Source organism: Camelus dromedarius, chromosome X, assembly GCF_036321535.1.
Source record: "Camelus dromedarius isolate mCamDro1 chromosome X, mCamDro1.pat, whole genome shotgun sequence".
Lineage (NCBI taxonomy): Eukaryota > Metazoa > Chordata > Mammalia > Artiodactyla > Camelidae > Camelus > Camelus dromedarius.
Window position 1 is genome coordinate 25,436,232 of NC_087472.1, and position 27,451 is coordinate 25,463,682.

The window sequence follows — 27,451 nt, forward strand, 5'->3', positions numbered from 1 at the left end:
ACCCCTTTCCCAACCCTAGGCAGTCTACACTCTCATGCTGCCCAGCGTAGAATCCAGGATCTGCCATTATTGCCACAACCCAGGCTTCAGAACTTTCTCTCAATAGCCTGCCAAACGTTACCCAGTCATGTCTTTCCCTGGCTGGATTTCAGATAAGCCAGTGGTTCTCAAACTTCAGAATAAATTAGAATCCCCTGGAGGACTTGTTCAAACACAGATTGCTGGGTCTCAGTCCTTGAGTTTCTGATTCAGTAGGTCTGTCTGGGGTGGGGCCTGAAAACTTGCATTTCTAACTTTCCAGGTGATGCTGAGACTGCTAGGCAAAGACCACATTTTGAGAATCACTGGAATAAACTAACATAAAACCAGGGGCTGCAGGAAATAATGCACAAAGGAATCCTTACTTCATCTTGACTCAGCCCCTTCCCTGAGTTTCTGATCCTATCAGCACTGTCTGGATTTGGTTCATCTCAGATCAGTTTCCCTCTGCTTCACCTTGTCCTCTTCCTCCAACTTTCGATCTTACTTTTCAGATTGTTCTCTGAGCGTCTCTCCTTAGACCAACTTGATTATCCTCTTTCTCTTTTTCATAAAGCCACAGTTTCAGGACAAAACCCTTCCTGAGCTCTTGGCTCCATTTCATTGCCTTCTTCCCCCTCCCTGTCCCCCTTCTCCCATCCAGTCTGAGCACCTCCTACCCAGCCATCAGAGTGACTTTTCTGAAGCTTGGCTTTAATTAGGGCCCCCTCCTATCTAGCAGGGAGAGCCATTTCCCCTCCCTGAGGAGTCTGGTTCCACAAACAACATTAGCAAGTTAATGACAGTCACCTGCTGGCCCTGGGAAGTCTGCTCGTTCCAGCTTCCTTAAGGACAGTGGAAACACTGAAAATACCACATTTACATGCTTCCGTTTATTCATTCACTCAACAAACATTGATTGAGCCCCTGCCAGACACTGTGCTTGGCCCAGGGGATCCAACCAGGGCACCACAAACATGAAGACATGTTCACGGCAGTGTCTAAAGGTCCACAACACCTCTTCAGGAAGGGGATCTCATCAATGGGGACAGACATTCAAGGAAGAAACTGACAGCTCTTGCCTCGATCTTCCCGTGTCTGCTCCGTGCCTGGGAAGGTGACTCAGGATCAAAGACTAGGAAATACGAACCCAGTGAGTTTCCAGACCTCTTTGTTGAAATAAGTATAATAATCCACATCTCTCAGTTATTGGCCCCCTGCATTGAGTGAGGTAAGGTATATAAAGCCCAGAACAAGTGAGCTAAAACCTCTCTACACCTACACACAACCACACTGAAACACACACACAGGTAGATACACAAAAACAAATACAAACATAGGAGTAAACACATGCCAGCACACATACACACTGACAACACACACTGAAACACACAGACACAGCTGATGCACACGCTGACACATACAAATGCACACCAACTCACACATCAACGCCAACCTACACCCCATGGAAACTGGGAAGCCCAAGCCCCAGGAAGGACTTGCAGCCGCAGGTGAGAGATCCTGGAGGGACCACAGGGTTGAGGGAGACTTGAATTACACACTTGGTTCCAGTCTGCAAGGTCCAGCGTTTTGGAGGCGGAGGCCACCGCGAGGCTCTGAAGGCCCCTGGGGACAGGCGGGAGGAGTGGGGCAAACGGGCGGGGTACCAAGTTACACCAACGCTGAACCGAGATGCACGGAGTTTTGGTCCGCGCAGAGCATGAAGGCGGGAGGGCAGCGCTCCGGGAGGCAGGCAGGATTCCCGGGGAGCCCGCAGTCAGCCAGTGCAGCTCCGACTGGCCCTCCGCTGGCTCGCCCTTCGCGTTATCAGCTGTCAGCTCTGGTTTATAAATGTGCGCTTCTCGTCCCGCTACCACTCAAACTCAAGTCCAGGTCGGAGCTAGTGACCTCCCACCCTTCCCCGTTCTCCATGCTCCAGCCTTTGCAGCGAAGACCCGTCTCCTTCCCAGATTCTCAGCCTGGAAGCTGCCAGTCACCTCTGACTCCCCGCCCCCATCCGGTCCAGGCCCAGCCTTACAGCGGTTCCTCTGTACAGCCTTGGTCCCTCACGTCGCTGCCACCCCAATCCAGGGCCTGGCGCCTCTCCCAGGCCCTGCCCCAGCGCCCTGGCGGGCCTCGGAGACAACGGCCACTCCCCTTCTCTGCCACCACCATCTGTCCTGCGGGTCTGTGCTGTCTGTTCCCAGAACTCCCCTATACTGCTCCCTGATTGTGCCAGGCTCTTCTCTTTCAGCCCCTCCTGGGTCTCCAGCATAGCAGGCACTTCCAATACTTGTCTCTTCTGTCGCTACAGCTACCCCCTAATTGGGTCTCTTCTTTCTTCTGTGCCCCTCCCCCAATCCAAATCCTCTGCCCTCTTGTTCAGAAAAGGCTTAGTTGGGCGCTTCGTGGATGCCAGGCCCCGAACTAGGCACTAGGGATGCATTTTGCCGAGTCCTTGTTCTCCAGATTCATACAGCACATACAGAGCTCCCTGAGACAGTGTGAGAAGCACTATCCTGGCAGGTGGAATCAAGTGCCAGGGAAGCGCTTCATATGGCCACCCCAATTTCTCTGCCTTCCCTCCTCCCCGCGCCCAGACCGCTGGATCGGGTCCCTTCTCCCTCTCTCTCTTTGGTTCCCGTTTTTCGTCTTTCCTCCCTCCTGCCTCCCTCCGTCTCAGCTGCTCCCGCCTTGGGCCATCTCCCACGCCGCATCTGGGCCTCCTCGCGGGCGGGGCTTCCACCCATGTGTCTGTCTCCCCCCGCGGTCCCAGGTTCCTTCACTCGAGGGTCTGAGTCCCTCTCCGAGACCAGGGCTCCTGCCCTTTTAAGGAGTGGAGTGAAGTGTCCCGCCCGCTCGGGCCTCAGGCACGCCAAACCTGCCAGGGTACGCCGGTCACAGGGAGCTAGCAGGGAGCCACTCCCGGGAGAGGGGGTGGGAGGGCGTCAGGGCCCGAGAGGTGGAGAGGTGCCGAGGTCAAGGGAGGGGGCCCGCGGCGGCGGTTGGCGGGGAGGAAAAGGAAAGCAGACCCGCAGAGCCTCTGCCTGCGGAGGTTCTCTCTCCGCGCACCGCGGCCGCCGAGTCCGGCTGACCCAAGGTTAAGGGGAAACTAGGGGGCGGGACAGAGGCACCGGAGGTCACTCTGCGTCCCTCCCCAGCATTGCTCCCAGCAGAGCTGGGAGCCTCCAGCCCCAAGCCCCTCCTCTGAGACTCCCCGGAGGTCCAAGCACTAGAAGAGGGTGGGTTGTCCGAGCCTCCGCTCACACGGTTGAGGGTCTAGGGTTCGGTGGGGAGAGGAGGCGTGGGGTTCGTCTGTATTAAGTATCCAACGGTGGTGAGCTCGGAAATGACAGCCCACAGCACCTGAGGCTTGGAAACCCCAGGTCAGAAGGAACGCCTAGTCTCAGGACCTCTGGCTTCGGACTCCGCATGTCACAGCTCAGTTGCGGGGCCCCGCAGTGCGGCTTCCCCCAACCGCCCCCTTTCTAAGCGCCACTGTGGAGCGGCAGGTGCTGCAGTTTTCCCCCGCCCCAACCTCCGGTCTCAGCAGCACTCCCGGGCCAGGGTGAGGGGAGGTGTGGTGGAGCAGCGAGACTCCAGTGGCAGACGCTCCCACCCAAGCACCCCGAGATATCGGAAGAGGGGCTACAGGGGGCGGGAAGGAGGGAGAGGAGGATCGCAGGGCTCAGCCGCCGAGCTGTGCACGGCAGGAAGGGCGGGGGGCTCCCTTCCAGCCTCCAGGGTCTGGGGACTCAGGGATGTAAGGCGAGAGCAGGGGGGTGTGACAATTCAGCAGAGGTCGGGACGTACCACGGAACCCAGTGACGGGGGGGCAGAGGACGTGGTCACCGAGGGGAGCCCCCGCCCCCCTTCGCAAAGGCCTACAACTGGGGTTGCAGAGAGAGCTGGAACTGGGCTGGTGGTAGGGGGAAGAGGAGCTTTAAATCCCCCCCACCCCATTTCCGAGGGGGTGGGCGTTGGAGGGGAGGTTGGGGTTGGAGCAGCGGCTAGGGGGCCCCTCCCTTGCACCTCCCCCCACCGGACTTGGTCGCGCCCGAAGTGTAACACTTTCTCTTTGTCGGAGGAGCTCCGCTGTTTCCTGTGCTGTAGCTCGGGTTGCGGCGGCGCCCGTGGCAGCCCTGGCGGACGCAGGAGCGATGGCAGCGACCGATATAGCTCGCCAGGTGGTGAGTGCGGGGCTTGGGCGCCAGCACTGGGGCCGGGGGCCTGGGAAGGGCCGAAGGGACTTGGCCGCCGCCACCGCCACGGCGAAGAGGGCAGTGGGCAGTATCTAGGAGCCAAGGCTCGGCGGGACTTCTGCTCCCGGGGTCAGCGGCTCAATCTTCCAGCCTCCCGTCTCCGAGAACGGTGGTGGCGGGCGGGTGGGGGGCCTGGTCCAGGTTGCGAGCCGGCAGCTGAACTTGCGTTGCCCAAGAGCTGTAGTCAGCACTGCCGCCTCCCTCGCTGCAGCTGCGGCGCCGCCGCTGGGGCGTTGCCGAATGAATGGCCGCACGGGCCGCCGAGCCCTCCGGGTCCCCAGCACCCTGGCTTCGCTCCCTGGGACCACCCGGCCTCACCTCTGCTCCCTGCCGGCCGCCAGGACCCGGGGCCCCTCAGGAAGAGGGGCGCGGGGCTGGGGTGAGCCTGGGGCAGGAGACGGCGAGTGGTGAGGGGGGCGGGGAGGTGACCGGCTGGGGTAGGGTTTCTCCATATGCATTACATATGTGACTGCGTCTCTGTGTGTGTGTGTGTGTGTGTGTGTATATCACTGTGTGCGTGTGAGTGCACGCGCGCGCACTCGTGCCTCTCCGGGCGGGCGGCGGTGCCCGGCTTGTCTGTGACCCAAGATGATTCCGCCTGTTTCTCAGAGTGTGCTCACCTCTCTGGTGTGTGTCTGTGTGTCCGGACGCCTCTCCCCTCGTCTGCTCGTGCCATGTGCCTCTGGGTCCCATTTGTGCATCCATGTGAGGTGCAGTCTGCTGGCCTGTAGGTGGCTGGCTGCTTATTTTGGCGTGTTTCTGAGCACCTGACCCGGGTTTTGCGGGCCTCTGGGAGTCTGTTTCTGGTGCGTGTTCAGTGTAACTGGGCTTGTGAGCCAAAACCTGTGGAGCTGGCTTCTTTATATGGGGGCTCAGGAAAATAAGTGTGAGGCTTGCAAAAGCGGTGCCGTCTCTCTTTTTGTTGGCAGCCGACTCTGGGGGAAAAAATCTTCATTTAAAAAACTGAAGTTTTCCAGCCTGGGATGTGCAGAGAAATCATACTGAAATGACCCGAGGCTCCATGTTTGTTTTTTCAGGGAAAGGGAGGGGATGGTTCCATTTCGGGGAACAACCTTTCTATTCATCCATGGGTATCTGGGATTTTAAAGAAGACCACAATTACCAGCACCCTGAGGTGAGGAAGGAGAGTAGAGGTAGGTCAGATCTCATGACACTAAATACTGCTTGATGAAAATCTCTGAAACGTATGTGCACGCACACACACACACACACACACAATATTTTTAAACCTTGTGGATTACTTATTTAGAGAAATAGTCCATGCAATGCAATTACAGTGCAAATATATATATATATGTATGTATATATATTATAGCCTCTAGGTATTTGGTGTAATTGAAATTGATTTGTTTTCAAGATCTGAATCCAGAATCTGGTAGTATTTTCTCTACAGGATATGGTTAAATTTATTCCACCCTCTGGTCCCAGTTTGGAAGGGTGAGGTGATTTCTTTGGAAATCTTCCCCCACCCCCTGCAAGACCCCAGCATGGGGCTCTTTATGCAGTCATGATGTGGAAGGACCAGGTGTAGATAGGAGACAATGCTCTGTGATAATGGAATTTGAGAGAATTCTTTTCTCCCTAAGATTGGCTGTGTAATATGTATTGCTTTAGTGTTTTGAGGGTTCCCAGAGTCCCTTTCTTCTCCTTGTATTACCTGCATTTTGGAGATGGCATGGCTTAAGTAGAGGAATTAGTTTCCTGGATTACACTTCCTCCATCCTTAGTGACCAAAAAGGCCCCTAATGATTTTTCCTGTCAGCTAATTAATTTTCATCGACCTGCACACACTCTCTCATCAATTCCCCCTTCCCTGGATTAGGATTGTAGGGCAGATGATGCAAAATGGAACATTCCAGAAGGTTGTGTTGCACCTTGGATAACCCAGAGATCCTCTTTGTTCTGCAAATGGAGGTGGGGGCGGTTTAGGGCCACTTGGTTTGCTTTGCTGGGTTCCAGTTTGCTCTGGCTGGCCTTGGCCGTACTGTGTGATGAACATAATTGTCGGGCCGGATTCTGAAGCTGAGATAGCAGCCTGAGCACTTGAGACCTTGTTCCTGTGATAAATGGGTTTCTGGGAAAATTGATGTCACTCTCCGGGTCCCCCTCCCCCAGCCAGGGAAGCTCCTGTTTATGTGTCATTTGTCTCTCTGCTTGCCTTTATGTCTGCAAAGAAGTTGTAATTCACTAGGGGAAGATGGAATTAACTCAGGAGACCTTGGACGGCTGGTTGCTGTCGTTTCTTCCCCTGGAACGTGTATCCAGGGTTTGGGAAGAGAAGCCTGGAGACGAAACCTGAGTGTGCCTAGTTTAGGAGTTCTTTTTAATGAGCTCTAAGACATGGTGCCGTGCAAGTGGTGCTCTGGTATGTGTGTGAGGGATGGGGGGGTTGTCATTTCCAGAGTCACTAGAGGGTCACTCAGGCTTGTAAGGTAACATTATTAGTGACCAAAACAGGCCTTACAGTTGCTGAGTAGGGCCCTTATTTGAGCATGCATCGAACCTGGAAGTTCAGCTTTTGTATACATGATACAATCCCATCCCGCTTAAATGAACACAAAGATTCTTTATGACAAAACTATTTTCTCATTGTGTCTACAAGTGTTTATTTGATTGACTGATAAGTGTCCAGCACCATGGCTAGCCCTGGTCATCTATACAAAAAAAGTAGTAGACACAGTTCCTGGCTTTTAAGCTTACCACAGTCTCCTTGGAGAGACAAATTGTGGACACTGAAATAATTAGAGAACTACAGAAGATTCTTGGGGTGTTCCCATCCCGAATCCCTGCCTGTGAGGTGGCGTGGGCTGCTATTAACATATACTCTGAGAGGTTCCATGGCTTGTCCAAGGTAACCTAGCAAAGCACAGTGTAGGCCCCAGAGGCTGCAGCTCCTGGCTTATGCATTGAGCTGTTTCTTTCAGTGTTGCATCTTGGGGTCCAGATTGGTAAGTGCTGACCCATAGAACGAAGGGCTCATTGATTCTGGTTTGAACCCATCCTACAATGTGGACAATGATGCTTTCCTCCGTTGGCAGCTGGATAATGGTCTTTCTTCCTAAATAAAGAGCTTGAAGGGCCTAACTCTGCCCTAGCTCGTGTGGGCCTGGGGCAACTTTCCCAGAGCCACTGCCAACAGGTGGCACTTAACCCTTGATTCTCCTTGGGTGCCCTGCCTCAGCATCTCCACCACCTCATACTAAAAGTCATATTATACCCGAAGCACAGAGCAGAACCCCAATATTCACCCATACATCTAGTGGGGATACAACACTAAAGAAAATTTACATGGCCCCAAATATGAAACATTCTTGACTCCAAGTCGAGGGTATATGGATGATCATTGTACTATTTTCCAACTTTTCTGTGTGTTTGAGACTTTTCAAAATAAAAAAATTGGGTGAGGAAATCACAATGCCTGACCCCGTCCCCTGCCAATGCACCTGGCCCATGCCCTCAGGGAGTTTACAATCTAGTAGTGGAGGCAGACACAAATAAGTGTGTAATTATCCTTGTGCTAAGTGCTGTACAGGAGAGCTACTGACTGCTAGGAGAATTTATTACAAGGGGACCTAAGCCAGCAGTGGAGGGGGGCGGTGGGTGACAGGAAAGGCTTCGTGGGGGCTTCAAGTAAGAGAAAGGTAGGTGTGAAAATGGGTGAGATGTCCCTTCTGCTACTGGGCTGGAAACATTTCATTTGTTAATTCACGCGCTTTTATTTTCATTTACTCCCAACATGGGCTTATTGGACACCACTCTGCCAGGCCCTGTGCCAGGCGCTGGGGATATAGTGGTGGCCAAGGCACACAAGACTCAGCCCTCTCAGAGCTTTCAGATGAGAGCCCCCCCATCCCGCCCCCGCCCCGTTTCCTCTTCATATCCTAAATCCTGGAAATGTGAGTGTTAGCGACGTTCTTATTACAAAACTGCATTGCAGCCAAGCGATTTGTCTGTATAGTATAATGAGATTTTGATCTGCAGTCATGTGCACAGCATTTACTTTGTAGAGTCTCTGCTGTAAATTTTGTATTAATTGCTGGCTTTGTTACCCAGAATGGCCCCTCCCTTTGTGTGCTGTAAGGGAGCGAACCCGTTACATTAGCCTGAGCAAAACTAATTAGGAAGATAAGCCCTCTGGAAAAAGGTATTCCAGAATTAAAGAGGACTGATTTCTGGACTTGCCTGGGTTTCTGGATTATCAGAGCCATGGCTTGCCATTAGCATGAACAATTGGGAGGCACTTTCAGTTGCGTGTACATTAAAACCACATTGGAGAAAGAGAGAAAGAAGGAAAGGAAAGAAAAGAAAGGAAAAAGAATACCATGAATAAGTACAACATGTCTCTTTCAACGATGGCAAAACACTTCCATCTGTATGATTTCATTTTCCCCAACAGCTTCCTGGACAACTATTATTATTCTTTTCATTTTATGGGTTCAAGGAGACCAAGTTGCTTCGTCCAAAGTGTTATTGCTGGTCAGTGGATGAAGCAATGAAACACCTAGCAGATGATATAGATACATTAAAAACAACAACAAAAACTCTGGCCTTTTCTTGATGTTTCTGAGAAATAAAAATCCTGCCACGTCCCCTCTCCCCTCTTTTGACTGCACCCCCACCCCCAGTACACTCATGGGGTAGAGAAGAGTCTACCTGGGTGCTTTGCAGACTCTCTGATGTTAAAAAGATCCTTAACTTGAATCCCAGATAGCACAGTCATGGCTACGTGTGGGCTTCCTTGCTTTTTCTGGTTTTTTTTTTCCCATATTGCTTTAAATAAAAATCTTGGAGCCACCAAGCATGTAATGATGGATTATTTTAAGTAACAACTGGAGAGGGGGAGCAGAATAAATTAGAAACACAGACCCTTCCTCCTCGGTTTGGCAGGAGGAGGCTTCTGCTGCCGGGATTTGAAACCGTGGGTTTCTCTGCTGCGTGCACAGAGGAAGGAGGCCACATGCTCCGGAGGGAGAGAAATAATGTTACTGCTTCTGCGGTGTCTTCTCATTGAGGCAGCCATCTGCTGAATTCTGTAGCACGCCCTCCGCTGGCCCTGGAGTGGGGTCATCCCTGCCACTCACTTAAAGGTGACCAGGAACAGATCTGCAGGCCTTCTTGGGGACAGGACCCAGGGCTCGGGTTTCTCCCACCAGGGCCCTCTCTGACCCCTCCTAGAGGCGCTGGGGTAACAGGAGCAGAGCTCTGCTTTCACGGCCCTGATGAAGTGTGAGGTAGCATTTGGTTTTTTCACCGCAGAGGCCCCAGCGCTGAGCCCTGGCGCTGAGGCAGGAACTGGGTTTTTTCAGATCCCCTTTAAATGAGACCAGATGGAGGCAGAGGCAAATTCAGGCTCCCCAGAGGACAGTTGGGCACGCATCCAAAGGCCTGTGAGTAAACCTTTTTTCTCTTTTGAACAGATTGGAGATAACAATGGCCAGAACACCTAGAAAACTCTGTGTCAAATGGCCTGATTTGGAGGGGATCTGTCTGGCTTTTGTGGGAAAGTTGATTCACCCTGAGCAGGGGTCACCCCTGCCCTGAGGTGGAGATATTTTACCTAGAATCTGGCCGGTCGGATGTAACCCTGGGGCGCTTAAGCAGAGGCCAGGCTGAGTGAGAGGAGAGGGAGATGAGCCGGGGTGGGGAGAGGGTGCGGAAGCCGGCGCCAGCCTCTCCTGGCCTCGTCTGCTTCAGTTGCCTTCCGTGGGCCAGAGCCACCTCGGTGAGCCCACGGGCTTCAGACTCAGGCCCCACGACCCTTCTCCCTCCGACCAGCATCAGCCACAAGCCCAGTGTTCCTGAATTCTAGCAGCAGAAAGAATTCTCTCTGCCACTTGAGTCAGCTTTTCCATTTGAGAGCAGCAGTCTGCTTGACCAGGCCCTGGATCCCAGCACCACTCTCTGCCACTAAATCACTCTGTGACTCGGGACAAGTCACTTCCTCCCTCTGAGTCTGTTTCCCCTTTTGTAAAACGAGCAGAGTGGATTAGGTGATCTTTAAGGGCGTTTACAGCTTGAACATTGTGCGGTTCTTACGTTTCCTTGTCGTCAGCCTAATTTCTTTTAGGTCCTTGACTGCTTCTGCTTCCGAATGAGGTGGCAGAATTTAACTCCACCCCTTCCCTGCTTTGACTTCTTGAGCTGGGTGGGGAGAGAGTTGCAGAGAAGGCAAGTCTGTATTTTAAGCTCAGCAGGGTCTCAGTAACTGGGAGAGAAAACCCTTCAGAGATTGCCTGTCTGTCCGTGTAGGTGTATAGAGCTACTGTCTACCTGTACAGGTACATAACTGCCAGATTTTTGTCTGTTGAACCCCCTTTTGTTTATTTTATTTTATTTTTTATTGAATTGAATCCCCTTTTTATTTTTATTTTTTTATAGAAGTAGTCAGTTTACAATGTTGTTCCATTTCTGGTGGACAGCATCGTGTTTCAGTCATATATATACATACATATATTCCTTTTCATATTCTTTTTCATTATAGGTTTCTACAAGATATTGAATATAGTTACCTGTGAAGCCCCTTTTAAATGCACTAGGAGAGCTGGCTATTTAATAGAATCCTGCTGTGAATCCTTTTATATAATGGAAGGCCACTCTGGAATTGATCTGATGTATTAAAATCCAGAGTTCCATCTGATTGATTTGCCAAAAACGGACCTTCTCTGTGTATGGTGAGGATGGTTTCCTTTATGCTTCCCCAGGGTCCCCTAAACTGCTCCCCTAAACTGCTCCCCCACTGAAAGGCATTTCTGGGGCCCCTAAGGAGTGCTGCTAGCTTTTGCAGGCTTTGTTTCTCCTTGGAAAGACCCCCTGCTTTTTCTCTCCCAGTTCAGGGCATCGCTACTACTGTCAGTTTCCTCTCAGCCCTGCTGAATCAGCATGAAGGAAATCCTGACATTTGATGTGTTAGACATATTGGAGGTTTTTTTTTTAACCTCTGAGAACTTGTCAGTGCTTTTGTGGTTCTTACGACTAATAATACAGGATAATGAGTGGCATCCACTCTCTTGACAACACTGGAAGCAGCCGATAGAGCTATCACCCACCTGATTGTTTCAAGACTTTTTGCTACATGTTTCAGGATATGTGATTTGCCTTCTGGTTCACATGGAAGGTGTACTGTACAATAATGTTATATGTCTTTTTACACATAAATGTCATAATGAAGAGAATAATAAGGTTTTATTATACTATCTGTAAAATAAATGTTTTGTATATAATAAAACTGCCTGAAAGTTGACTACTTAACTGCATTTTCTGATTATCTGTATGTAAAGGCACGTTTATGGTCATAACTGAAGATTTTGCTAAAATATCTGAGGCCACTTTCCTGCCTCAGAAAGTATCATCATAGAATCGTTTTAAAATAATGTTTGAATTCTGATTATAAAAATAAAATACGCTTACTGTAGAAAATTTGGAAAACAGATAAGCAGCAACCCCTGCAGCCCCTCCACCCAAAAGTAACTATTGTCACCATATTGGTATATATTCTTCCAAGCTTTTAAAAATGCATATATACTTTTTTCCCCCATGATTGGGATGGTCCTGTATATACAGGCTTTTTTTTTTGTCTAACTGTATTTGGTGATCATTTTCCCATGCCATTAAATAGTCTTAGAATATATTTTTTATCAGCCACTTAATATTTCATTGTGCATCATTGAACTATTCATTGAGTTTGAACATCCTGAAGATTTGCAGGGTCTCTCAGAGACCAGTATTCAGAGCTGGGGGTGGAGATGGAGAGTGGGAAGGTGTGGGAGATCAGACCCACCAGCAAGTGACACAGGAGGCTGCCAGAGAGAATCCCATTTCAGTATTTTGGTCCTTTCCTAGCATCTCCGTGCCAAGGCCAGAGCAGCAAGTTTAGGGTAAGCCTGGTCACTGGCCGTGAGTTCCAAACTTTTTTCTTTGGTCTTGCCCTTCGGAATGACAGCTACTAACCTGGCCACCCCAGTTTTCAATGGAGGCAGGAAATTCTCCATTGACACAGAGGCACCGTCAGGTCCCAGAGGCCTCATGTCCGGCTGGCTTCCTATACCACAGAAGTTGGAAAGGAGGTAGGGGGACTTGCACACTTGGGTGCATATGGGACACTTTATTTTCAGAATAACAACAGTGGGAGAAAGATGTGCAGCTGTAACCGCTCTCACCCCTTCTTCATAACACGAACCTTCGAATATTCAGTTAAAACACAAAATTGGTGTGTCCTCAGGGGAGGAGGCGGAAGAGAAAGAGCGATGTTTCTGCCTGTGATACAAAATGTGGTATAACGTATTTCCAAACCGCAGGTGACTGCAGATGAGCAGAAAACAGGAAGTGTAATTGGGGTGGGGAGGGGGGGGGCTCTCCCAGTTCTCCTGAGCCCGCTTTCATTTTGCCTTCTTTTTAGCTCCTCTCAGACTCTGCCTCCCAATTACCCCTGCTGCAAAGCTGAGTGAGAATGCTCTTTTTGTGTGTTAAAAATGTTTTTAAATGACACAGGTAATGTGTGAATACATTCATGCTGTAAAAGAATCAAACAGTGCAGAAGCATACTGACTCGCCCCCGAGTCAGCTCCTCGTCCCAGTCCCCTCCCCCGAGGTAGCCACAGTTCTTGGTTTGAGGGGGTGTCGTTTCAGTCCCCTCCCTGCACTCACACACGTTTATGTGCAAATACACACATACAAAGCTTTTTTGCAGATATGGGCTTATACAGCGCTTATCGTTCTGCAGCTTCTTTTTTCTACATTATAATATGTCTTGGAGATATTCCCATCAGTACCTATAGACCTCCTGCATTCTTCTTAATGGCTGCAGAATATTCCAGAATATGCATGTACTATAATTTAGTTAAGTATTTTCCCATTGTCTGACATGTAGGTTTTTTGAGTTTTTCAGCATAAAGAATGCTATGATGAATTTCCTTGTACTGTACATGGATCTTTGTACAGACATGTGAGTTTCTGTAGAACAGATTCTGAGGGGAGGTTGCTGGGTCATGGAAGTTGGGCCATTTAACATTTTGGTGGCTGTGGCCTTTCTAGCATCTCGGTTCAAAGCGTGGAACGTGGCACCACTTTCTACTCAAGATAACTTGAGGTTTTAGTGTCAGATGTGCTGGGCCAAGTTGCCAATTCCATTTCCTCTTGTGCACTTTATAATCCAGGGAACGTACACTTAACTGCAATCAGAGTAATCAGGACCTCAATTAATCAGGCCACCTTAAAAGAAAGAGGAAAGAGATAAGCTATCAGAGGTTTAGAGAGGGAGGAGGGAAGAAACTTCCAGGGGCTGTCCTGGGGTCAGTGTACATTCAGTCCAATGTCCTGTCCTTTTCACCTCTACATATTTACTTCTGAACAATGAGGACTGATATTCATAATTATGACCCTGACATCTAAGATTCATCAAAGCGGGAGTGAATGGTGCTCGCTAAGACAGGATTTCCTAAAGCAGGAACTGCATATACAAATTCATTTTTGAAGCTTTCTCAACTACCAGGATTGAGACATAAAGTTTGCTGCTTAAGTCTTCGTTAGCAAGGAAAACACATTACCCAGCTCCCATGTCCCCGAGTCCCCAAACCATCCAGTTAATTTTGGTGTATTGGACACCGAGTAAAAAGATACAGAAAAAAAAATGGATTCTAAAACTTACTAATGGCCTTCACCAAATCCAGATCATGGTCATTTCTCCGTAATTCTTCCTGACTTCAACCTTGGCCTCTGGTGTTAGAAAACTGTTGGGTCATCTTTTACTTTTCTGATCATTTCCCCTTCTTGGGAGAATTCTCTTCATCTTTACATTCCTTACTTGTGGTCATTTCTTATATTCAATCTTTAGTTCTTTTCTCCCTGTGTTATCTCTTGGAGAACATATCTGGTTTCATACCTCTCACTCCTAAATTTATATCTCAGTCCCAAATTCTCCCTGAGGCTACAATCCCATGTTGCTAAGTGCTTACTGGGTTTCATTTCCTGGATATCTCACCGTAAAATCAAAACTATCTCATTTTCCTTAATATATAAAATGCTTTTTACAAACCCAGAAGAGAAAGATAAGCACCTATTTTTTAAAAAACAGGCAAAGACATGATTGGTAACTCACATGTACATACGCACAATACACATACATAGTTAAACAATAAAACAAATTTACTCTAAATAATAAAATGCAAATTAAGTGACATGGTATCATTTTTCAGTGATTCAATTCAAAATGATTAAAAAGCCTCAGAAATTCAGTGCTGGTTAAAGTATGGGTAAACAGACATTCGCATCCTGTGTTGGAAATAAACATTTGTACTATTCTCTGTTGATTCTCAGTGTGTACCAAAGTCTCTCCAATGTGTGTACCCTTGGACCCAGCAGGCTTTAATTCTAGGAATTCACCTGAAGGAAATAATCAGAGACTATGCAAACTTGTAAGAATAAGAATTATTATTTATAATGTTAAAAACTTGGAAACATGATAACGTCTAGCAGTGGAAGATTGGTTAAGAAAATGTGGTGAATTCCTACAATGGAATGCTATGTGGCCAAAAAAGTAATGTTTTAGAAGTATGCTAAATTACTTAAGAAAACATCCATACCATATGAAGTGTCATGTTATTAAGCCAGGTAATGGAAAGGAATATACAGGATTATCCCTATTTTGTTAGAAAAAAGTATACAGACTGTGGGGAAATACATATAATTATTAACAGTGATTATCATTGGAGAATGATGTGATATTATGGGTGATTTTTTTTCTTTATAATTTTCCATATGTTCTAAAATTTCTATAGTGAGCATTGATTACTCTTTTAAAAAACCTGATAAATGTAATTTTAAAATAATTTAGGTGTTTAAAACCAGAATCCTCGACTTTTCCACTAAAGCACCCTTTCCTGGCTTCCCTCTTTCTGTTCTTGGTCCATCAAAGCTCCCAGGCTTTGGACCCTGCAGCCTTACAGTTTTCACCACCCTTCCCCGACTCCCTCTGCCCCATCACTCACTGTCTCCTCCCTTCTTTAGGAAGGCTCTCAGATTTGTTCTTCCCTCCTGAGTCCCAAGACAGATCAGTTTACTTCAACCAGCATTGTCACAATGTCTGACTGTCCCTCTACCAGCTCAACGTTATTGGAGGTGTCTCCTAATATGTCTTCCTGCCCCTACTCCCTCTCTCCTCCCATCAGTCAAGCGCCCTGCAGCTGCAATGATCTTTTCAAAACACTACTTGTTTCATGGTCCTCCATGCTCAAAACACTCAAGATGCCCCTTTCAAAGCCTGTGGCCTAGGGAATAAAGGCCATACTCTTTCTTCCGCTCTTTAGGGCTCTTACAGCGCTGTGCTAGGTGGGAGATAACTGTGGGCACACAGAGGGGCTTGGTGAGTCTTTGACAATGAAATAAATCTTTAAGAGTAAGACGTGGAGTCCTCCCCACTGCCCTCCGCTGTCTTGAGTTTGAACATTCCCTTTCCTTACCTTTTGGCACTTGGACCAGAGGCCTTGGAGCACTTGAAGTTTCCTGGTGCTGAATTTGGAGACAGAAGAGGCAGCCAGGGGCGATAGAATGTGGCTCAGGAAACCTCCACTCTGAGTCTGCCCCAGTTTCCGATGCCTGCTATGTAGGAGGCTCTACTGAGAAAGCATATTGGCTCTCCTGTCTCTGTCTCCCCTGCAGTGTTCGAACAGTAGCAAAAACTCACATCTTTCTTTGTTTGCTTTGATAAAAATAAGGCGAAAGGGGTGAGGGGAAGCAAAAAGGGGGTGAATGCAGAACAAGCCCTGAGTGACGCGGGCCACTCATGAAACCCAGCTGTCTTCAGGTACCCCTCTGGGGCCCAGAATGCACCAACCAGGGCGGAATGATGGCATATGGTTGTCTGTCGAGAATACTCCACTGGGAGTGTGTGGGGTGAGATGTGTGGGGGTAACGATCTTGCCAGATGGCAGTCACTGGCACCGGCCCTGTCTCTCGCTCTTGGAGGATCTGATGACACCAGTGGGAGTGGGATCCCAAGCTGGGTGCAGGGCTATCTGGGAACCAGTTCTGACAATGCCAGCTGCTGAGGGGCTCCCCCACCAATGCCGCCCCTTCCTCCCTCTCAGTGTGGAGGCATACCCTCAGGGGCCTAGTCTAGAAGTGATCCTGTTCACCCTAAGAGCTGCCAGCTGCACAGCTTGGGATGCTGGCGCAGGCCTCCTGGCACTAGCCACGCCCTTCTTGAATTGCTCTTGGTGCCTTTCTGGTGACAGGAATCTTGGTGGGGCCCCACCCAACAGAAGCCCTGACTCCCTGCACAGCCTGCCTCTCCTGTCCAGCTCGGCTGCCTCCAGCTTCCCCTAGGCCCTGCGCCCCTCCCTTGTGGCTCTCTGCCCTTAGCACGCTTCTTGAGTATATGCAGGCCCTTTGGTCTGTCTACCTGGCTCCTTGGAAGCCTGTTTGAGGTTCTCCCTGTTTTGTAAAACCATTAACAATAGGAAGCTTTGGAACCTGCAGGCAAAGCCAAGGCCCCCTGCTTTCCGAGGCTGCGAATGACTTGCCTGCCCCCTATGGAGACAAAGGAACAGGAAGAAGCATGAGGGCAGGGAGCCAAAAGTGTTCCCTGGCCTCACGTGTCGTCCGGGGGTCTGCGGGGCGGGATAACGTCACGGTGCAGTAAGAACAGCGGCTACAGTCCAGGGATGCTCGTCACACACTAGGCCCCGTGCTCACCCTCAGGGGCAGTATCTTGTCTAATCCTCACACCCATCCTGTGAGGTAGTAACTACTAGTTCCCGATTTTACAGAGGGGGAAACTCTGAGAAGTCAAGTAATTTGTCCGATGTCCAGAGGCAAAGGACGTGGGACTCTAACTCGGATCTGCCTGCTCCCAAGGCCTGTTCTCTTACCCTTTCTGCCATGCCACCTTGGTTAGATCCTCAGAATGCCCTTGCTTTTTTGAAGTCCCTATGTCATATTTACTGAACACTTGTGCCTGTTCCAGGCATGATGCTAAGCTCATTACATGTATTAGCATATATGAGTCACCCAATCACCTGTAAGGTGTATCTCCTATGACAGACCTGGAGGAAAACTGAGTCTCCAAGAGGTTACCCAGCTTGTATGTGATTGAGTCGAGAGTTAACTCAAGCCTGGGAACTTCCGGCCCCAGCATTCTCATCTCCTAACCCTCCTTTCCCGCCCCTAGAAGCCCCCTTTGTAGTTTTCTCTGTCTGGCACTGTGGTGATATTCATTGTGGAGCCTTGAGGATGCCTGTCCCCAAGAATCCATCATTTCTAAGCCGATAGGTCATTTTGCTTTGGATCAGGGACTAGCTAAGGGAAGAGATGGGCCCCAGACAGGTGTTACTTATCAGCACAGAGGGCATTTGGATGGGGAGTGAGACCTAGATTGCTTTTAAGAATATTTTCCTTTTCTTCCCTCCCTCCCCTTCCAAATTAGGGTGAAGGTTGCCGAACCGTCCCCCTGGCTGGACATGTGGGGTTTGACAGCTTGCCTGACCAGCTGGTGAATAAGTCAGTCAGCCAGGGCTTCTGCTTCAACATCCTGTGCGTGGGTGAGTATTTCCATTGCAGGAAATTCTATTACAGAATATGGATCCTTAATGGCTGGATGTGGCTTTGCAGGTAATTAGGTTAAATAGTGTGTCATTCTGGTCTATTTACAAGAGTGTCCCCCCCCCTTTTATCCCTCTGCTTATTTTTGTAAGCAGCTGACTATAATTACATTTTTCCCTATGCAGCCATACCTTGGGGGAGACTGAGCTGTGTGACATCCAGTGGAAATTTTGTAAGAGAGCTGGCCGGCTCAGCTACTCTAGTCAGGTTTGTTCTGACTGCAGAAAACAGGAGCCAGGGCAGGCCTGGGAGGGAGGCAATGGCCGTGGAAAGATGCCTGCCTACCAGCTATGGCCAGTGGGTTGGGGTTGGGTCTGTCTGTTTCCTCTGCAGCCCTGCTGAGCTTGTTACAGTTTGAGCTCAAGCACGGGCACCACACAGCTGTGTGCAAAGTTCTTTTATTCCCCTCAAATATATCTCTGTCTGGCCCTTAAGTCTCAAGTGTGGGAACCATGTCTGAGTCACCTCTAAGGTACTAATCGCAGCACACAGAGTTCAATAATGTATGTGAAATGGATGAATGAATTAACCCCACGGGAGCCACTCACTATACTTCTCAAACACTTTCCCATATCAGCAATTTGGGTCCTTACAGGGCTCTGTGGAGTGAACAGAGCGTGTGGCATTCATATCCTCATGGAGCAGACAGAGCCAAGAAACCTGGGAGGATAAGGGACTTATCTGAGGCAACACAGAATAAGTGGCAAAGCCAGGACAAGGACCCAGGTCTGCCTGACCCTTTGTCCCTGCCACTGCTTCTCTAACCGCTGCCAGCAACATCTCTTGAGAATGCCAAAGCACTTTGGAAACTGTTAGGCACCAGACAGACAAATCTGAGAAACAGCAGTTCCTTGACATTCTTTAAGAATCTCTCCTTAGACCTTCAATAATCCCAAGTTTGCAAACACAATCACAGCATATAATTTTCACCGTACAGTGCCATAAAGCATACCTACATATTTTCGGTGACCTACCTCCAAACCTTAATGATTGTCTAAATACCATAATGACAGCAGTTTTCACGCCAGTTGGAACACTCACACTCTTTGGCTAATAGCTTTTTCTTATTTTCACAGAGAGCGGATGGGGAATTCATTCATGTTGAGGGTCTGAACATTACTGAATTGCATATTCTACTTTCTAATGTAGCTTAAAGTTCTGTTTTCTAACAAAGGTCATTCATTTTCTTGGACTCTTTTTTTTTTTCTTCTCCTCCCCAGCACTCTTCCTTGGATCCTTGAGTACACTCAAGGACAAGTAGAGAAAACAAAGCCACTTCTAAATATGGGTGACAGGAGGTCAGCTAGGCTCACTCACTAGTGAAATGACTTACTCCCTCACACTAGCTTTGGAACATATGTGATGAAAATATGTGCTTCACAGATTTACAGATCATGGGCCTGGGAGTCCACATCTAGGCTGTTAATTCTTCACATGCTGTAAGTCTACTCACGGTTGTGGCGAGGCGCTCTTAGGAGAGGGATGCAAAAGAAACAGAAGTCATAGTGACGGACATCAAGACCAACTACTATCACATCCAATATTAGGACTGCCAAATCTCTTCCATCTTTGGCTAATGGCCAACTTACTTCACATAATATTTGATTACTGAAAAACTTCCGCACAAACATTGGATTTCCTCGGCATTCCTCCTAGAGCTCTGTGTGACCTGTACTAAAGTTGAGTGGCTAAGAAGTGGAATGACAGGCCCACTCTAATCAACCTTTCAACCAAGTGCAGCCTGGGGCGGGGCTAGTAAAGCTTTAGGGAATACATGTAGGTCAGAATGGCTCTTTGAGGGTGGAAGTGTAGGGTAATGGGACATGTGGACCACAGGCTCCCCTAGGGCCCAGAGGAATAAGAAGCCAAGCTCAAGGCAAAGTGAGTGGGAGAAATAGTAAACCCCTACCCACACAGTGTGCACCTGCTGGGATGGAATCGCTTGACTGCCTGGGACAGACCCTCCAAGAGGGGAGGGCTGGGAAGGAGACCTTCGCACCCAAGGAGTCACCCCTTCTCCAACTCTCCCCGCTTATTAAGTTTCAGGAAATGGCTGCCCTAATAGCTCTCCTCTTAGCCCTGCAGGTGCACCCCTTGGATGGACTGGATTAATTTCGTTCCCCATCCTTGATCCAAAAAAAGCTAGAAACTCATGTATCCTGCTCTCTGGCTGGGCCCACAACCCTGTCATTGCTCTGAGAATACTCAATTTGGGCCAAAGTCATGAGCTGCTTACAGTGGTGTTAAGACTGCAATCTCAGCCCAGCCAGGGGGCTGGGTACTGTCACTGACTTCATGAAGGGCCCATAGCTTGGCTGTTGAAGGCGACCTTTTCTCTCTCAGGACCTTTAGTGAGCATACTCTGACGCCTACCATCTGTGCATAATGATCAGGTTTACTTCCTTAATGACTGTTATAAAACAATTGTGTTTGGGCATAGACTGTGTTTCCCCAAAGGGTTTTTTTTTTCATTGATAGGGCATTTTAAGTGTAAAATTATGGTAACACTAGCTTTGGTTATTAACAGAGACCTAGGATATTTTTTATCACAGCATCATGTATCTTGGTGCTGGGCCACTGATCAGAGGCCCCAGCCTGGCAGAGTATGTGCGCATGTGCATGCTGGGCTTGAGAAAGAATCCAGAGCATAACCCATACATAGGGGCATCAATAAATGATAAACTTTTTAGAGGGATAGGCACATGGGCGTGACTAGGCCCATGGCTCCTCTCCAACAGATTCTCTACGGTTAACAACAATGACCAAGTGGGGTGAAGTTCTCCTCCCCTAGTAAAAATCTCCTAGTTCCTTAGCTTTGGGAATCACTAGGATCCCATGATTCTGGATATAGTTCAGGAGGCTTCAGAGGAACCACCAGAGTCAGCCGTGCAAATGTTCTGCTGGGAAAGAGCCCCAAGAAGACTCAGCCCTCCTAATGGGCCAGCAACAGAGAATGCCTGGGACGAGCACAAAGGGTCATAATGATATTTACTTTGAAGCTGCTCAAGATTCCAGGCTCCACTGGGCTCTGTTGAACTCGGGGGAAAAAAAAACACATACAAGAGAAGCAGGATTGCAGCTCAGCACAGGAGGAGGGGAAGGGCAGCTAGCATATTCTCAAGGTCAGGGTACGACTGTTTCATCCCTCCGTCTCTGGGAGAAGCAGTTGCCCACCTGTCTCAGACAGGCTGCCGGTGGGGGTGTGCTGGTCAGCCTCTAACAACCCACTCTCAGGAGAAAAGTAGCCTTTGCCGATTTCCATGATGTCATTGTTTCTACCAGAGCTGGTTTTGAGCTGCAGACAAGATGTCACAGCATGTGGGATTGGGAAGAGCTGCAGGGAGCCCTGCGAGCCAGCTCCAGCCCAGCCTGGCCTCTTCAAGATCAGGAAGGAGTAGAGGGCAAGGTCACAGCGCCAGGCAAGACCTTGTCCCCATCCATAGGCTCCCTTGGCCAACAGGAGTTCCTTGGGGAGTTTCCTTTTGAACACCTCCTTATTGAACTCCAAGACATTTATCTTGGCTTATTCCCACATTCGGAGCTGGAAGAGACAAGCTCTGTGTGACAGAGTTCCACGCGAACAGGGATTATGGCTGTCCTGTTCGTTGCTGTATTCCTGGCCTCTAAACCTGTTCCTGGCTCCTGTTGGAGGCTCTGTCAATATTTGTTGAATAACTGAATGAACCAGCCTCCCACGTCTGTGGGCCACACTAGAGCATGCTGGTTATAAGCACAGGCTCCTGTGTCAGACTGCCTGGACTCAAACACCAGCATCACCGCATACTACTTTTGTGACCCTGGGCCAGTTCTCCTCCACATTTTATAGACAAGGAAGGTCAGGTGCAGAGAGACTGAAGAGCAGGGGCAAATTCACACAGCTAGGAAGTGGCCTGGTTAACCCATCTGTAAATTGAGGACAAATAGTAGTACCTCATCCGTAAGCTTATTGTGGGGAATGAGTAAGAAAATATATGTAGAGTACTTACAGTGGTACCCACATAGTAAGTGCTCCAGAAATGACAGTTATTATTATTACTACTCTAACATGCTCATTTTATGGAAAAGGAGACTGGGGTCCAGAGAAGGGGAAGGGCTCAGCTTGTGTCACACAGTTGTTTAGTGATAATCTGCCTGGGACTCTGCATTTCATCACTTGCAAAGACTTAACTGCACAAGATACCAGAGGATGCAAATGTTCACAGCAGATGAAGAAAAGGCCTAAGCTTTATTACAGCGGTTTTGAACTCAGGATAGAGAGGTCAACGTCAGACTATCCCAGGAAGTATAGTTTGTAAAAGCATATGTCATATTCCACATTGTAAACTGAAATTCGTTTTTAAAACCCTGGTGTTTCCAGGATCCTATCTATGTTAAGCCAAGTGAGAGGAAATCCTCTTGGCCCGGTGGAGATGACTTAAAAGGGGTTAAGAAACCCTGCTGTCCACTCTGAGGAGGGAGGAGGAGAGAGAAATGGACCCCTTGGGACTCCTCAGGTTTCCTGCTGGAATCTAATTGCCAGGGCCCCACCTTCCTGCCGGGGGTGTCGGAATGTGCTGACCTGATCCGGGTTAGGCTGCAAGTGGCTCCCCTCCCCGCCTCAATGCTGGGCCCAGGGCAGTGTAGGAGGGGACAGCAACCCAGGCTCAAGCTGGGTCTGTGACAGCCATCGTGAGAGACCCCACCTCTAGGCTCCACATTGATGGAAAACTGGAACGGGAGCTAGATAGCAATGGGGTGAGCGCACTGGTTTCCTGCCCTCTTCTTAGGTTGCATTTATCACGATTCCCTAGACACCCGCCGGGTCTTTTCTTCCAGACACTCATCACTGAGCGTCTAATTTCCACAGCCCCCTTGTGCTGGCAGGCATCTGGGTGGTCATTTTCCCTGTTGCCCTGCCCTGCCCTACCTGCCAGGCCTCCTTTTCTCCAGCTGCACAAACAGGGCGGGGCCCCTCCCTCTGGCACTGCTCCTGAGGCCTCTGGGTGAGCGTTGGGCTAAGCACTCTGGGGACTGTCAGAAGTTGCCCATCCTGCGGTCTGAGAATTCTTAGGATCAGGGAGTCAGGGCGCCAGCTCCGGGTGTTGGGGAGTCAGGGCCCACCACCCCCTAGGAGCTGCGGGGCATTCAGCAAAGAGCTCAGGGAACAGAAGAGAGGGCCTGGAGGTGAGGATGTGAGTGGAAAATGCACATACAGAGGCAGGTTAGAATGTAGCTTGAACCTCAGCGCCCAGAGGGAAGGCGAGTTGGGGGAGGGAGCCACCCGGTGTTCCCATCTCAGAGGTGCTGGCCCTTTGCCATAGAGCTGCACCCCGACCTGGGCAGGGAGGGGGCGATGTGTTCCTTTGCTTGGCCAAGTCTACCACCTCCCATGGCAAAGGCTCCCACCTCACCAGATTTTTTTCTGGGAATCCAAATACTTCCTATTCCTTTAGGGAGGGGAAAAAGGGCCTCTTCTGGGATAGTTTTTGGTGCTAATAGGTACAGCAGACCCTGGCTGGAAACACGATCTGTGGGAGGAACCATTTCCCTGCACCCTGGCAATCAACTCCATTAACCAGCCATGACTATGAAACTGGGCTGGGGGGCTGGGTAGCCAGGCTGAGTTGAATGTTCTCCTTGTTCTCTGTCTCTCTCTCACCAAGCTCTCCATGCACAGAAAGCTCTCAGCCTAGACAGATATTTTTAAAAGCACCTCCTGCATTCATAGCTCATTATTTGGGATGAAAGAGGCGTGCAAGATGCAAAGCTAGACACACCCAGAAGGTGGAGGGGAGAGGGACCATTTACAGTTATGGGGTGGGCAGCTCTACCCCCAGCCCTGGACTGCCCTGCAGATAGGTGCTGTTGGTCACGGGGGCGGGGACTTGCCAGGCCAGGATTTGCCCAGGGCAATCTAGGAAGACTTGTCATTCTCACATCTAAAGGGGTTGGAGCAGGGAAGGGGAAAAGAGAGGTGATGATAGCAGAACAGCAGGATGGCCCAGGTCTTCAAAGCGCAGTCCTTGGCTTCTGGCAGGGGTTTGATGTCCTCTGCCTCTCAGGAATAACCTTCCAAAACCTTCACCAGTCCCCACAGCCCTTCCTCTCCTTGTCTCCCTGGTGTGAAAGTCAAGACTTTTGAAATTCCAGTGGTTTAATTTATTAGTATCCTGCAGTCTGTTAGTTAAACAAACAAATGACTGGTTTGTTTGAAATGTAAAAGGAAGAATAATTTGTGGCCTGCTAAATTCCCTCCCCATTAGCTAAAAATGGTCTCCCCACTGGGATACACATCTGAGCATCTGCAGAGTGCTGTTTGGGCCTGGCAGGGAGACACGGGGGGGGGGGGGGACTGAGAGGAGAGGATATTTATTTGATGAGGGACCACTGTCCCTGTCTTTTAAACTTGAAAATAGTCCTTCAATTTTTATTGTTAAAGCTACACATGTTCCTTGTAGAAAACTAGGAAAATAGAGAAAAGCATAAAGGAAGAAATGAAAACCACACATAACCCCACCACCCAGACATGACCATTGGTAAGAGTATCTCGTATATCCTTCCAGTCTTTTTCTGGGCATGACTCTTACCTCTCTATCACTGCCTTGAACCCAGTTTCTTTTTCTGACTATCAAAATAGTGCATACTCAATTTTCAAATAACAACAAATATGAAGACTAAAAGGAAAACTACGCCAATTCTACTGTCCTGAGATGACTATTGCTAATATGTTGTTGTAGTTCCTTATAGTCCTTTTCACTTAACGGAGTTCAAACAGTTCGTATAGTTCTCTGTGCTCTTCACTTAGTGTCTTATTGAATGTACTTTTTCCCATGTTAATGAATATGCACCCCAAACATGATGTGTAATGGCCGCATGGTCACTGTGTGAATGGATTATAATTTATCCTTTCATTTCTCAGGAGAGACAGGTTTGGGCAAGTCCACCCTCATGGACACCCTGTTCAACACCAAGTTCGAGGGGGAGCCAGCCACCCACACACAGCCGGGTGTCCAGCTCCGGTCCAATACTTACGACCTTCAAGAGAGCAACGTGGGGCTAAAGCTCACAATCGTTAGCACAGTGGGCTTCGGGGACCAGATCAACAAGGAGGACAGGTAAGGAAGGCAGTGGGGTGGGGAGGCTGGTGGGAGGCCACGGGGAGGAGCTCACCACGGGGGTCCTCCTGGACCTCCGCTCAGCTGACGCAGGCAGGGAGCAGGTACCTCACTAGCGCCGCCTCTGCCCAGGATCCCTGTCTGTTTACTCCACGCGCTTTCCATTCCATTCAGCAGACGTTTATGGAGCTCCGGCCTGACATGCTCTGACGATCTAAGAAGGAATGACTTTGTCTCTGCCCTTGAGGCACTCACGGGGAAGCCTGGTTTTAAACAAATGAGTTCTCTGGAGTGTGGTATGCTCTGGTAAGGACAGGGCACACAGAGGTAAAGGACACGTTATAATGAGAACACGAAGGAGAGAACGGTCAGCTCCACGCGGGGAGGTCAGAGAGGCCTGCACAGAGGAGGTGCCCCCTGAGCTGACCCTTGAAGGGTGAATGATTTTGTAAGACAGACAAAGGAAGGTTGGAAAGGGCATTTCAGGCAGGGGCAATGGCTGATACAAAGGCAAAGAGATGTGGAAGTCTGTGGCATGCTCTGGGGAACTGCGCTTGCTCTGTTTGGTGAGACCAGGGGCAGAGTTACTGTGAAGCCACTGAAGCTTGTTTCAGGCCCTCACTTACCCAGACCCCTGCAAGGCCCTGGAACTAATTTCTAGTCATAATGTTGGTTTCTTTTTTCTTGAAGGGCCCTTCAAATCCTATGAGCTTAAGGCCCCATGACACTGGTCTGCCCCTGGCCTGGCACTTGGCATGAGCTGGGGGAAAAGTGGGGGGGAGATGAGCCTGAAGAGGTCAGTAGGGGCCAGATTATGGAGGGGTTTCTAGCATGTGTGGATATAGAGCCATTGAAAGGCTTTATGAAGTAGAATGATGTAGTCTGATTGAAGGGGTTTGGGGTAGGATGGAGATGGGCTGGAAGGCAGGAAGACCAATTAGGAGACTGTTGGACCAATTCCATCAAGGCAGCGGTGAAACAAGTGCTGAGATAGGGACGGGCAGACACATTTGATAACTGTTGAGTAGGTAGAGCCAACAGGACTTGGTAGAGACTCGATGTAGTAATGTGAAAGCAAAAGAAGAACCTAGAATGAGGCCTAGGTTTCTGGCTTTGGAGAGTGGACAGATGGTGGCAGCAGTCAGTAAGTGAGGTCATCCGACAGAACCAGGTTTTAAAAGAATCAGCTCTGTTTTGGACACGCTGGGTTTGAGCTGCCCGTGGACCATCGAGAGACGTGATGACCTTTCTCGGTGGGCAGCTGCATAGGCAGGGTTAGAAGTCAGGGGAGGGTCTGTGCTGGAAATAGAGACTTGGGTTATCAAGGTATAGGTGATATGTTCCAGCTGCAGGCATACACAAGCTCATCCAGGGATCAGAGTTGAGTGAGATTAACACTGGGTCACAGACAAAAACCTTGGGATTGTTAAATCAGCAGATGGAGGAAAAGACATCCTGGAAAGAGACTGAACGGGGAGTAAGCAGAGAGGTAGGAGGAGAGACTGTGGGTGGTTGAGAATGGTGTTCCAGTGAGGGTAGGGGTGAGGCTCAACTGAGGATGTGATGAGGGCTGGGTTGAGGGAGGGGGGGGGGTCAGGCACCTATCTGCATTTAACTAAAAGTCACATGGTTATCACACGTGCTCTTTGCAGAAAAGGCCATTCATCATTTTGAGCAAAGTGTCTGCTCATCCTTTGAGGATGCTCTTGCTTCTTAGATGAACTGTATCCCAAATTCTCCTCTTTCTCCCTTAAAGTTACAACAGCCATATTCATTTCCTTATAATGAAGAAATATATTTAGCTCCTTAATTGAACTGACTTCTGTTTTCCATTTGAAATTCCAGACAAAGGACACCTCGGTTTTTTGTAGGCTTGCTTATTGTGCTAATCTTGTTTGGTGGAGAATAAATTAGACCCTGGGGAAAGGGGATATTTGGGTCACAATACGAGTGATTCATCTCAGCTGCAGATTGCTCAGCATCTCAATTAAATTTCTCCTGGTTCTCAGTAACATACATTCAACATGTCTAACACTGGAAAATGACTTGATAATTATGGTTTAGGAGGGCCCAACTGATACAGCCCCTTAGAGGCTAATCTACTTCTATTATATGTGTAATATCTTCATTGTTTTTCCTGATTATAAATATGATACATACTCATACACAATCAAATAATACAAACTGCAAAAAGAAATGAGAAGCCTCCTTAGAATTGGGCTGGGGAGCAAGGTGGAGTCAGCGCCAGGGATTTGCAATAAAAAGCCATATTTTCTCCATTCTGACAGAGCCATGTGGGCATAGTTCTGTCAGTGCAGCCACATTGACATAGAGCCTGAGGAGGCCCTGCTTTACCTAGGGCGCAGGGCCAAACTGAGACAAGCAGTGACAAAGGCCATATCCCGGGGAAAGCCACCCTTGGAAAGATGCTGGACCAAAAGGAACTCAAGAGGAAGACAGGAC

General features: G+C 49.0%; 1 protein-coding gene across 8 annotated transcripts in view; it reads left to right on the forward strand.

Annotated features, from left to right (window-relative positions):
* The first annotated feature begins 4,040 nt into the window (after nucleotides 1-4,040).
* The window catches only part of SEPTIN6 (septin 6), a 62,673-nt gene continuing 39,262 nt past the window's right edge, over nucleotides 4,041-27,451 (forward strand). For 3 of the 8 annotated variants that reach the window (XM_031445577.2, XM_031445579.2, XM_031445575.2), the window contains exons 1-3: nucleotides 9,541-9,688; nucleotides 17,719-17,833; nucleotides 24,793-24,988. In XM_031445577.2, the coding sequence (XP_031301437.1) occupies nucleotides 9,629-9,688; nucleotides 17,719-17,833; nucleotides 24,793-24,988 (371 nt within the window). In that variant the 5' untranslated portion in view covers nucleotides 9,541-9,628. Of the gene's footprint in view, nucleotides 4,209-9,539; nucleotides 9,689-17,718; nucleotides 17,834-24,792; nucleotides 24,989-27,451 lie in introns of those variants that run through there. The other 5 variants (XM_064482803.1, XM_064482802.1, XM_031445581.2 and 2 more) reach the window with 4 other exon arrangements.